The 13,541-nt window shown below is 41.3% G+C and overlaps 1 protein-coding gene across 1 annotated transcript in view; it reads left to right on the forward strand.

The window, feature by feature from the left end:
- The first annotated feature begins 6,830 nt into the window (after window positions 1-6,830).
- The window catches only part of CFL2 (cofilin 2), a 38,350-nt gene continuing 31,639 nt past the window's right edge, over window positions 6,831-13,541 (forward strand). The window contains exon 1 of the mRNA XM_018567045.1: window positions 6,831-7,150. Within this exon, the coding sequence (XP_018422547.1) occupies window positions 7,148-7,150 (3 nt within the window). The 5' untranslated portion in view covers window positions 6,831-7,147. The remainder of the gene's footprint in view (window positions 7,151-13,541) is intronic.

Consider the following 13,541-nt stretch of genomic DNA (forward strand, 5'->3'; position numbering starts at 1 on the left):
GTTGGTGTATGAAAAAAAAAAAAAGGGGGGGGGGGGGCATGTAATATCCACCTGCCCACTACACAAAGCAAGGGTTAGATGCTTGTTTAGTATAGGGGTGTGTGTGTGTGTGTCTGATTATTCAATATGTGACAAAGGATTCTTGGAGCACTATAGGTTACCTCTTTTTAGGCTCCCTATGTCTGCTTGAATACAATGATATACAATATTTTACCTGCCTTCAGACTGTGTTTAGATTCCTTTTGTTTAACAACAGGTTTTTCTTGTATAATCCATTGACTTGGGCGTTTTCTCAGCTAACAAAAGAAACTATTTCCTAGAGTCTGCTACATGACAAAAGCTGAAATGCTTGGGTCACGGTTCCCTTTTTTCTGACTACACAAATAACTTGTATGCAGTATGGCCTCAGTAAACACCGAAACTTGCACTTCTCATTGTAACCATTGGTGCAGTTAAGGTAGCACCTTAAAGCTGAACTCCCAGGACATATAAAAGACACTAATGAATGTGGCTCTTTAAGGCTAATACATTGTGGAAGTACCTGAATCTAACCTTGTGCTTGCCTTCTTGCATTCCCTATACAGCTGAGGTCAGATAGGAAGAACAAACCACGCAAGGAGTAAATCATTTTTACTGAGGCACTCACAAGGAAATAGAGCGTAGATGACAGAGAAATTATCAGTGTGCTGCTTCTCCTTTCATTGTCCATTCATAGTCTGGGGGTGGGACAAGACCGGTAAGTGTTACATAATGGCAACAGAAAAAAAACAACAGCTCCTCTGCTAGGCAGGCCTGTGTTGTGTGGCAGGTCTGTGTAAGTCTCAGAATCTGCAGCAAGCTTTTCCAAGATCTTTGCCAAGCTTTTAGTGAGATTCAGGCAGGTTTGTAAAGGCTTTAAACCTTTTAAAATTCCTGCTTTGTCTGTTTCACTGCAGAAGAGGGTTCATGTTGAGGGACTGAGTGCTAACATCACCTGCTGGATGGAGTGTTGTACGCCTGTGTGCCACACTCTTTCCTGCCATTCAGCATTGAGAAAGCACCTTCCCAGTGTTGCTCCTGATGGCAAGAGACACGTGGAGCTCTCGTGAGTTCATCTCTCCTGCCCACATACAGTGATTTGGGCACCTTCAGCTTCCCAACCCTACTCCTGTTACCCAGCAGTTGTAGTTGTATGTGAGGCCTAGCCTTGTTCTCTGAGCTACATTGTTTTCCACCTTGCAATGCAACATGTCTAGTCCTAAAAACGGGGGCAGGGGGGCTTATCTGAATCTGGGTGCCCTCTTTCATAAAGATGCCACCCCCCCCCCCCTTTGTGAATCAGTAAGGGGTAGTTGTTACCCCTGTTCATTCACAAAATACAGTAAAATTGTAAATAAACACACCACACCTTAAAAAAGTCCTTTATTTGTAAAACAAATACAACACAGTTCTTGACAAGTATTTTATTTTAAAAAAAAAACAAGTCTACTGATGTAACCCAAATGTCAATCACGTCACCCAGCGATGTAGATCCATGTCAATCGTGATGGACAACGCCCGCCAACTCATCGAAAAAAACAAAACACCCAAAGCCTGCCGACACGACCAATTCCAAAGAACTCTCACCGCCAAATAACAGCTCTGACTGGAATGTCAACAAAGGGGCGGAGCAAGTAGTGATGTCACAGGACTTGTGCCACGCTTTTGTTTACAATAGATAGCAAATCTGTCATAATAACAACTCTGCTCCTGTATGTTAACAAAAGAACGGAACAAGTCCCATGATGTCGCAACTTGCTCCGCCCCTTTGTTGAAATTCGGGTCAGATCTGTCATTTTTTGACGATAGTTCGCCATGATCACCGGGCATCGGGTATTTTTTCTTTCAGCGGGTCGGCATCTGTGGTCCCTCATGATTGCTGTGGATCTACATTTCTGGACGATGGGATTGACTTTTTTTTTGTGAGAAACTGTTGGGTTTTTCCCCCCAAATAAAGGACTTTTTTATGGTGTGGTTATTTATGATTTTACTGTGGTGAATGACCAGGGGTAACAACTACCCTTTACTCATTCGCAAAAGGGGCGGCGGCATCTGGGTGCCCCCACATACCTATAAGCCTGCCTGCCCGCCCGTCCGCCCCCCCACCCTCAGACCCCCACAACCACCGGACCAGGGTTGTATGGAAGAGGCCCTTTTCCTCATCGACATGGAGACAAGGTGCTCTGCCAGGCGCTTCTCGGATTAAAGGTCAGGTACGGGATTTTAGGGGGGACCCAACGCTTTTTTTTTTTTTTTCTTGGCGTTGGGGTCCCATACGTTCAGATTCGTTATTTGTTCATGAGGAAATTCGGATGCATCCAAAACAAATTACACGTGTCTATCCAATACTCACATGGATGTGGTTGCAGGATGTCCCAAGGAGATATCAGGCAGCCAACATCTGAATGCTTGTGGGGAATACTTAAGTTCCCACACAGGGTGTCACATTCAATGCTCTTTGGGGTGTGATTCAAACAATCTGGAGCTGGGAAGCTATAGGAACTGAATCTGGTCTGAAGGATAAAGGAAGAAGCCCCAAAACACAAGGCTTAAGACACTCCGATGTAACAGATGGGGTGGAGGCCTTTATAGGTTTTCAACAATGTTTTTATGATGAGGCATATATACATAAAAGCACCATCTCAATGCATTTCATGGCTCTGTTCTGGCCACTTCCTCAGAAGGGTGGCAGCATCTCTCAATGCGTGTCTTCATTTCCAGTACATCGAGTTGTTGTACAACACACAGGACCAGCAGTAAACTAGCCCATAATCTTTTCATTCTTTGTATCTTCCAGTTTAACTCCAAAACTCTGTCCCCCACTCACTATCAAGACCTACAAGCCTGTATTTGTGAAAATGCTGATGTTATCAGTGTAGTGCCACACAAATAGATGGAACTGACAAAAGTAACAGCTTGTAGAGCACACTGCCAATTAGTAAGGTACTGTGACTAACAAATGATAGTGATCTGTCTCTGTAAGAAGGATTGGTCTTCAGCACAGTAGAGGTGATTATACAAACAAGGGCTTTCATTTACATTAGGGAGGGTTATTGTTAGGGTTGGGGTTACAGTAAGGGGAGGAGGAGTGTTAGGGTTAGGTTACAAGGACAGTGAGTGTGAAAGGTACCTTCTGGTGCAACATCACTCTGTGCATTGAAAACGAACAGCACCAAGCCCCAAGCATTTTATCTTTGATGACTATAATGAGAGTGAAGTCCAAAATGAACACTGACTGTAACACCTTTACGTTTTGTAGCGCGTTCAACTCTCTATGAACGCTCTACAAAATGCTCAAACATGAAAATCCCATTGTTTTCTATGGGTATGGTTCACACCTTGCCGTATTTCAGCCCGTCTGAATGCGCTACAAAACGGCCTACGCCTGAAAAGGTACATGAGCTTCTTTGCTGCGTTTTTGTCACGCGTTTCCATTGGGAGCCCTCGGAAGTAGCCCTCGGAAACGCGAGTCTGTCGCGCGTTTTTTAACCGCGAATCGCGCATATTCGATACGCCTAGGTGTGAACAGAGCCTAAAGAATTCTGACTAATGAGGGGAAACCTCCAATTCCAAGTGCTTAGAAAATGACAATTGCTGATTGTCTGTCCACAGCCTAACCTAACTGGCTATCGGAAGTGAAGGGAGATACGGAAGAGGATGGGAGAACATAAAACAGCATAAAAGTTTCCAAAGTACTGAAAATGGTACCAACTTTTTCTCACTATCTGTCATAAGTAGAGAGATATCCAGGATTAAACAGGATATATGGCCCAAAACTGAAAATAAATCTCTATTTCTATACTGAATTTCCATAAGTTCTATCCCACTTCTAATAACCAGATCAGTCGAGAAGTTTGTAAACGTACTTATTCAAGATGTCCGTGGGATGTACGTCCTGAATGCACTAACACAATTCCACTTAGATCTCTGAATATACACTTCCTTGTGTTACAACTCACACTGAGCATCAACATCTGAACAATGTAACATAATCATTGCTTGCTGGAGGCAATGCATGATAGGATATCTAGTCATGCAAAATCGAGATTGCATCACATCAACCAGCAGGGAAAGAGATGCATAGCTCACTGGGAATCCAAGAAGCTGGTGAAAGTGATGGGCAGACAGAAGGCATCACTCACTGCATCAAAGGGATTTTTTCAAGTAAGCTTTGATTGCATTATCAAAAACAACTCTAGTACGTATTCCTATTACAGTGCTGATGTTATAGAGGATAAGATATGATGGGACTTTACATCTCTTTTAAACAAATTGGTACAATCAAAATCAATACCCAAATCATGAGAATCATGCCACTTATTTTTACTCATACAGTATATGATTCATTAAATTGTGCAGCAAGTCTCTTTAGGGTCACTTCTGTCATCCTGGAATTATCTTGCCTCTCTGTTTTTTTTCAGGGCAGTTTCATAGAAGAGAAAGTCAGAACTGAAATCAAGCATTGGCTAGCTTGTGGGGAAATGCAACACCTAAGATCTGCTACATTGGGATCCTGAGGGATAATGAATGACAGCAACAGCTGCATCAGCACTAAGGATTCATATCAAACCATAACATGCTCTGCGCTCTCTTACATACTAGACTGCTCTGTGTTGCTTGGGCAGAAGGAAGCAGCCACCAGGAAGTCTAAATCATCTTCTACCATCCTGTTTTTGTTTTTACCTCAGTATTGTACAGTGGAAGGATTGTTACCTCTTTGTGGCAACCAGGAATAGACATTGAATTGCAAAGGTTCCACTACGTTGCAATATAACAGGCAACACTGTCCCTATAATGAGGCAGCCTGAGGCTCTTGCCTCAGGTGGCATCTCTTTGGAGCAAGACTAAAGTCTTGCGATGGTTGTAGAGTGTATGGCCACCTTTAGAGGTACACGCTTCCCTTTCGGGTTGTGTTGTATCTTTTTTTAGGCATCTAGTTACAAGTTACTAAGTTACATAGTAGGTAAGGCTGAATAAAGACACAGGTCATCTAGTTCAACGTTTGTATATACTTAGCTCTAGTAGTTACCATATCCTTGTATATTTAGTGAACAAAGAAACTCATCTAAAAGTGTCTTGAATTTATCAGCAGATACTACTGACTGTGGAAGGGAATTCCACACATTTACTACTCTTACAGTAAAAAAAAACCTTACGCAGTCTTCGATGAAACCTCCTCTCTTCTAACCTCTTGTTGTGCCCTCGTGTCATCAATACAGTTCTTGGTGTGAACATCTTTTTTACAAATATTGTGGTCCCCATTAATAAATTTTAAATTGCAATTAGGTTCCCTCTTAAGCGCCTCTTTTCTAAGGAAACAAGTTTAATTTCTTCTTGTGGCGATCTTCATAACTCAGGCCTTCCATCCCCTCTTAAGATGCCCTCCCGCTCCTATAAGGCTCGGAACGGCCATGGACGGCAAGTGGTTAAGGTGCTTGCTCTTGGGGACTTTTGTTCTGCTATAAAACAAACAAAAATTAATTTAAAAAAAAAATATATATATATTTATATGTATAGATACAGTATGTATGTATACACTGATTAGCCATAACATTATGAACACCCGCCTAATATTGAGTAGGCCCCCCTTGAAGGTATGTTGTGGTATCTGGCACCAAGCCTTCAGTACCAGATCCTTTAAGTCCTGTAAGTCCCCATGGATCGGACTTGTTTTTCCAGCACATTCCTCAGATGCTCGATTGAATTGAGATCTGGAGAATTTGGAGGCCAAGTCAACACCTGGAGCTCGTTGTTGTGTTCCTTAAACCATTCTTGAACCATTTTTGCACTGTGGCAGGGTGCATTATCCTGCTGAAAGAGGCCACTGCTATCAGGGAATACCCTTTCCATAATGTACTTGGTCAGCAACAATGTTTAGGTAGGTGGTATGTGTCAAAATAACATCCACATGAGTGGCAGGACCCAGTGTTTCCCAGCAGAACACCTTCCCATAGTGTATGCTGGTGCCATCTCTTCCCCAGGTATGCGACACACACGCACACATTGGAGTTTTGGTCAGGATCAATGGTGTCCTCAATGCTGAGAAATACAAGCAGATACTTATCCATCATGCCATATCATCAGGGAGGCGTGTGATTGGCCCCAAATTTATTCTGCAGCAGGACAACAACCCCAAACATGCAGCAAATGCCATTAAGAACTATCTTCAGCGTAATGAAGAACACCTGGAAGTGATGGTTTGGCCCCCACAGAGCCCTGATCTCAACATCATCGAGTCTGTCTGGGATTACATGAAGAGACAGAAGGATTTGAGGCAGCCGACATCCACAGAAGATATGTGGCTAGTTCTCTGAGATGTTTGGAACAACCTACCTGCCGAGTTCCTTCAAAAACTGTGTGCAAGTGTACCTAGAGGAATTAATGCTGTTTTGATGGAAAAGGGTGGTCACACCAAATATTGATTTGATTCGGATTTCTCCTCTGTTCATTCACTTTTAATTTTGTTTATTGATAAACTATTAACACTTTTATTTCTGAAAGCACCCTTATTTTACAGCATTTTTTCACACCTGCCTAAATCTTTTTCACAGTATTGTGTGTGTGTGTGTATATATATATATATATATATACATACATACAGTATATATATTATACAAACAGTAGCAAGCAATGTATGTACTGGTAGATCAGAATTTGCACAAAATTATTTGTTAATTTACTACTCTACAAAGTTAATCCTCAGCCTGGCACTGATCCATGCTGCATTGCTGACAATAAAGAGTTAAATGTGTCTTGGTGTAAATGACTGAGCTATAGTGCAGCTGTCAGTACAGCATGTGTGCTATGAGCAAGAGCAGGGCATTGAGTGACTGGCCGCCTGCCTTTTCCTAAGCTCCCCACCCTACCTCCCCTGCACTATATTACACTTCTGTTCATCAGACTAGCCTCTCTTTGCCTGCCTCACGCTCCCCTCTGCCTGTCCTCACTACAAATCTAAGTACTGTGACTCTGCTCTTCCCCACATTTGCCTTCTCTCCTCTTCTGGCTGCCTCTTCTTTCTAACAGTTGCCTGACACTCTGCCCCCTTCCACAATTCCTGGATTTCTCAGCAAGTTTGGACTGTAGTCGGCAATCCAGGATATAGAGCTTTCCTTATACAAACCACATCATGGTAAGATTATCTGATGTATCATTAGCTACAATTCCTTTGAATTATTATTTGAATTTTTTTTTTTAACATGTATGTTTCATTGATGCCTTTTACAGGATTAAGAAAACAAAAAGTCACTTTATTCTCTAATGCAAATGGCTTGAATACAAATCAGTTTCTGAATGTCTGACCGTTGGTTGAATGATACGCCATTTATAGAAATGTTTAGTTAAAGCGCAATTCACATAGCGCGCAGCGTTTGGAGATGACGCAAAGTGTTTGTAGTAGGGAATAAATTACTTTGAAATGTTTATCTTATAAATATCAGTGACAGATTGCCATCCAGTGCCGTCACAGCTTCCAGGCATTGCTCACATAGTTCTGGAAGCGAATAATTATAAGAGGGGGTCACTTTGTTCCCCACCCCTGATGAGTCAACAAAGCTGGAAACTTCGAAAGTCTAAGTCTCATTTTTACCAGCAGAGCAGTTTTAACAGAAAGTTCAATTTGGGAACACCGCTCATATAGTGTACTTGGGTAAGAGAATGGAATGACTGCAAGGTGAAAACAATATATCTATTTTTCCCACAATGACTGCTCCTTAAGCAAGAACACCTTAAAAGGGCAAGTGATTGGGGATAATCCTCGGCATGCTTCTCGTTCAGTAGTTAAGACAGAGGACACTGTTCCACATACTCTTTCCACTGTCAGAGTTATGTAATGTTCACAGTTGAGATGATCGTAGCTCGGCTAAAGTTTAAATATCCAAAATTAAAGCATTCGTGAGTCTCACCAGTGCCAGAACTGAATAGGCAGGGCATAAAAGCCTCTGTTAGCCCTGCCTTGTCTACTGTCTAGTCTACTGACACAATGGCCTTCATTTAATAGCATGGTGCAAAGTTCAGTTGTGTATAGATAGTCATAACAACTAGAATTCGGCTTGCAGCAGTTCACCTTAGTTACAGTAATAGAAGTTTATTTATGATTGGTCAATAAAGGTTATTCACTTTGTTTAAAATAAATAGATGTAAACCCTAATTGGATGACATTTAGTTTGCTTGTGTATCATAAACAGAGTTAGAATATTACAAAATGTTTTCATCTTTTTTTCATGCTTTGTTGCACCTTTGTGCTGATGATCTATTGCAACCTCTTGACATCACTTCCTGTCTACATGCACTCCAGCAGTGTCAACATGTCATGGCTCAGAGCAGGCTTCCTAATGGTGATAACAGCGGAACATGACTGCACAATGAATGTTGGCACAGTTGCTTGTAGCCTCCTTTAAAAACACAATTGACAGACTGGCATTGCAGGAGAGTGTTTAGGAAGTAGGGACAGAGTTTTGTCACCCTATGACAGGAAATGCCTGAACAAGGACCTTCAATGGCAGGATTATCGGATATTATTTAATGAAAGCTGTAGATTACAAAAAAAATACTTTTGAAATTACATTAATATGTCACAGATTATATGGGATTTTAGTGATTGGGTGTGCATCTGCTTTAACCCCTTCATGACTGAGGCCTTTTTTTCATTTTTTGCACCCATGTTATATTCCACATTTTAGGCCTGAAAATGGACTTTAAACCCCCAAACGTTATATATTTTCTGAATGCCAGAGTCTATTTAAACAGCCCCGATGCTGGCGACGTCTACTGTACGTCGTCGGTCACGAAGGGGTTAAAGAAAAACTCTGAAAAAATAAAAAATGTACCCTTGCAGTGGGGCTACCCATGCGCTCCATGGGTAAGCGCTCGTTTTGTCCAGGGGACTCAAATAAAACAGATCTACTCTGGGCTGTTAGACCATTCTCCACAGCCTCTTCTCCTCCGGGCTCCAGCAGCCTAATCACTACTGATGTCATCAAGTCTAATGTAGGTCCATTGACTTTCACTGGACGTGAGAATGCCGAGGGACATTCCACAGCCGGAATGAAGGGGGAGGCGAGCACTGACCACCATAAGACTGAGGATTAGGTGAGTATATCCGCTTTATTAGCCCCCTCGAGACAAAATGAGTACTTAACCCTTGAAGTGCGGGGGGGAGGGGGGAGAGGAGCCCCACTGCAAGGGTTTGTTTCTTTTTTTTCCCCTTCCTTCCTTAATATTCTTTGACTTATTAAACTGTAATAGGTGCTATAACTTTGACAGCACTTGTTACAGTGCAGAATATAATAATCTTACTGTGTATAATTAGTCTTCACATATGAAAAATATTACAGGGCTTTATGAAAAGAAATATAACTAGGTCTACATGTTGTGGTGGTCATCATAGTAGGCACGGTTCTACTTTGGTATTAAACCATGAAAATTGTACTTTTTGTTGGTCTTTCTCCAGAAAGGTGAACTTGATAACATTTTTCTAAACGGAATACATCATTTATTTTCTGTAATATGCATCCGAATGTCAACAGAAAAAGATATGTGCATAATAGTTCTGTGGATTATGGCTGCTATCTGACCATACACCTATGGCAAGGTTATTCACAAAAGGGTGAATAGTTTGGAGAAGGCAGGAGAAGTGAACAATCTAGGCCAAAATAGCTGAACTGGAAAGTGAGCTGAATTGGATAATTTTTCCAAATCGGCTATTTTGTCCTAGATTGTTCACTTCTCCTGCTTCTCCAAACTCTTCACCCTTTTGTGAAAAACCCTGCTACTAGTTTAATGTAAGGCAGACAGTGGCAAGCAAATTTAAGATAGTGGCTACTGGCCCGCCACTGAAAATAGGTTTGACTGTGATATTTACATATGAATGGGTGACGATATTTACACATAAATAAGCAGCAACTCATTCATATGTAAATATTGTGGTGAATTGGGATGCAAATTCTGGACCATTTTTAGATATACTATATTGTAAGTTGGGATTTGTTTTATATTTACTTTCAAGAGGCACTTGCAGGAAAAAAAGTGAAACAAATCTACTGTAATCCAGTAAACATTGCACCTATGCTAATTCAGAAATCTCAATCATTTTAAATTCATTGCTGGTCAGTGTATATACCTCTGTTACATTGCTGGTCAGTGTATATACCTCTGTTACATTGCTGGTCAGTGTATATACCTCTGTTACATTGCTGGTCAATGTATATACCTCTGTTACATTGCTGGTCAATGTATATATCTCTGTGACAGTGCTAGTCAGTGTATATATCTCCGTGACATTGCTGGTCAGTGTATATATCTCCGTGACATTGCTGGTCTGTGTATATATCTCCGTTATATTGCTGGTCAGTGTATATATCTCCGTTATATTGCTGGTCAGTGTATATATCTCTGTTACATTGCTGGTCAGTGTATATATCTCTGTTACATTGCTGGTCAGTGTATATATCTCCGTTACATTGCTGGTCAGTGTATATATCTCCGTTATATTGCTGGTCAGTGTATATATCTCTGTTACATTGCTGGTCAGTGTATATATCTCCGTTACATTGCTGGTCAGGGTATACAGTATATACCTCTGTTACATTGGCGGCCACTGAGAATACCTATGTTACATTGGCTATCAGTTTTAAGGCCTCATAACTAATTCTCTCCTCGCTCTCTGCCCTGGCTGAAGGGTTGCAAAAATAAAGTTAATATACTCACCAGATCTTTTATAAATCTGTATTTCTATATTGAATTTCCATATGTTCTATCCTACTCCTAATAACCATATCAGTCTAGAAGTTTGTAAATGTACTCACCATGGGGTACAGGACGCAGTGCAGATGGAATGTTTGGATATTCCATGGTCCACTTCTTCTTTCTTGAGACCCCTTTTGCAAATGGGGGAACCATGCAAAAATAGCAGTCGCTACTATGATTAGTGGGTTCCCTCCACACCATTGGGACTGTGAAAGGCGACTTTTTCTTCTTGTTTAGCCAATGACACAGATAAGTTGCACATGTAATGCCACAATAATGAGGTGTGTAACTCTTGTCCTGATCCCCTATTTTGCATCCAAAATATAGGTGGTATGCCTTTTTTACCACTGCCGTCATACTGCACTATTGAGATGCAAATGTAGCAGAAGTTATCTGCGTTGTTTACACACTTTTTTGAGGCATCTTGGCTTCTGAGGGAAAATATCATGCAACTATTCCTTGGAAATGTTAGGCAATGACACTTTCACAAGCCACCAGATGTAACTGTATGATGCGTAGATCCGTCCGTTCCGCCAGTCAGCGCTGGCGGATCGGAGCGAACGCCGGTATGTGTTCTCTAACTTCCCTATCTACTGAGCCGACCTGTGACAGTCTCATTGTCATAGGTCGGCTAGAACTATGAGGTGAGTGAAAAGCACTTACCTCATAGTTCTCCTTTAACGCTGCATATAAAAAAAATGCAAACATTTTTTGTAAGTCCCACCCCCTGCCCCCATATGCAACCACATACAAGTGACAGGAAATGTGCATATATTATTGCTGAACTCCGTGTTCAAGGGTTAAATACTCCTTTTGTCTAGGGGGATAGGGATAAGTTGAAATACTTATTCCTCACTTCTGTGGACTTTTTTCTTTCTGAACGACTGGTCCCCAGAGCTTCTCAGATGGTCACAGCTCTCTGACACTATGCAGTATTATTGGCTCTGTACTGTACGTTAGGATGTCAAGGGCCCGTCCACATCTTGGAAGCGTCAGAGAGCACACGGAGGGCACAGGCTGCTGGAGAAGCAAGGAATAAGGTTGACTTTTATGGCCTGTTCACACCATAGTGTCTTGTTAATCGCATGATACCATGTGTTTAACACACACTATTGCACATCGCACCTAGTGTGTGTTACCATGTGCTAGGTGCGTTCCCAGTGGCATGCACCTGGGAAGTGTATTGGGTTGCCATTCAAATTAATGCACCTAGCACACGGTAATGCACGCTAGGAGCGCTGTGCGATAGCAAGCATTAAACGCACAGTACACTAGGATGTGAATGGGCCTTTACACTACTATGGAGTTTTGCTTTTGTATTTTTCTTCTTAGGTTTAGATGCACTTTAGGCATCATGTCTCCATGCTGTAAAATTAGTTTCACTCTATATAAAATCCAGCCAACGACTGTCAGCAGACATGCCTGTTCATCATATGAAGGAAACTGCTGAGCAAAGATGGGTCAGGAAAACGAAAATGATCAGAATAAGCAGAAATCATCAATGTATGACTTTAAAAAACATTCCAAACATTTTACTATATAGTTGAACCGTCATTCACTGGTGTGACATAACACCCTGCTTCCTTTTCTAGTAACGTTCTGGTTCCTGTGTATTGATTCATCATTTGCTCACCATTTGCCCTGCCTCCTCCTGACTTTTCATGCACGGTGCAGGTTATATATGGGCATGGGAACCACACAACTTCAGCAGTGAACAAGCCGGACCCACATTCCCATATATCTATCTTGTACTCTTTCTGAGAGATTACTCATGATAAAGTAAACCTGTCATAAACCTAGACAAAGCACATTGAACTTGGTAAAAAAAAATGCTTAAGCATGCACAAACACATTGAAAATGATTACAGTCTAACTGAACCTTCAGTTCAAATCCTCTAAATACAATCCAGGTGCAGCAAAACAAAACGTTTGCAAATTATATAAGTTTTTGTAAAGTTAAGAGTAAAAACGTCTGTCCACTGCCAGCATGCTGCACAGAAGGTGTGGAAGCAGTGGTCTCTCTGCAGATGTCAGAACCCCTCCTCCTGCTAAAAACAAGCTAGATCACTACAATCAGCAGGGAGAATGAATTTTGCCAAAATGTAGAGTTATGGACGATACCTCTGCAGAGAAACCTCTGCGTCCACACAGAGAGAAAGAGCCCTCCGCTACATCATGCTGGCATGGGATAAGGTTTTCTGCTCTATACTTTGTGGCTGTTTTCTAATGAAAATGAACTATTTGTCAGAAAGCACACATTAAAGGGTGTCCTAACACTATAAATGAACGTCTCTTATTTAGTCCCCTTTGGCCCGTCAAATATACTATTGAACATGTGTTGTTATATTTGTTCAGAAAATACAAAGAAATACCTGTTGATCGTGCCAGAAATCCAGAAAGTAAAACTTTTGCGTCCATGACATCTTAGGAATGGTAAGCTGCAAAATATTTCGTTCTTGGGTTTAGATACAGTTTAAGAGGAACAGGAAACATTAGGATTTGCATATAACTTCAACTTCTTTTATCTTTGGATCTACTGATAATTAAGACATGGAATTTTCACTATAAACAGCCCCTACTTATGCACATAGAATTACGTTACAACCCACTAATCATGTATTTCCGACCTATGCATTTGGAATGGCTACTGAAAATTGATTTCAGCATTTCATTCTTAAAGAAATATTCCATATCATGCCATTTAAAGTAAATCTGCAATGTATTTGCAGTGAGTAGACATAACGAGGGGGGGGGGGGGGGGGTTCAAAGCCCCCGCA

The sequence above is a fragment of the Nanorana parkeri genome, unplaced genomic scaffold, assembly GCF_000935625.1.
Source record: "Nanorana parkeri isolate BGI_ZX_2015 unplaced genomic scaffold, ASM93562v1 scaffold1002, whole genome shotgun sequence".
In the NCBI taxonomy this organism is placed as follows: domain Eukaryota; kingdom Metazoa; phylum Chordata; class Amphibia; order Anura; family Dicroglossidae; genus Nanorana; species Nanorana parkeri.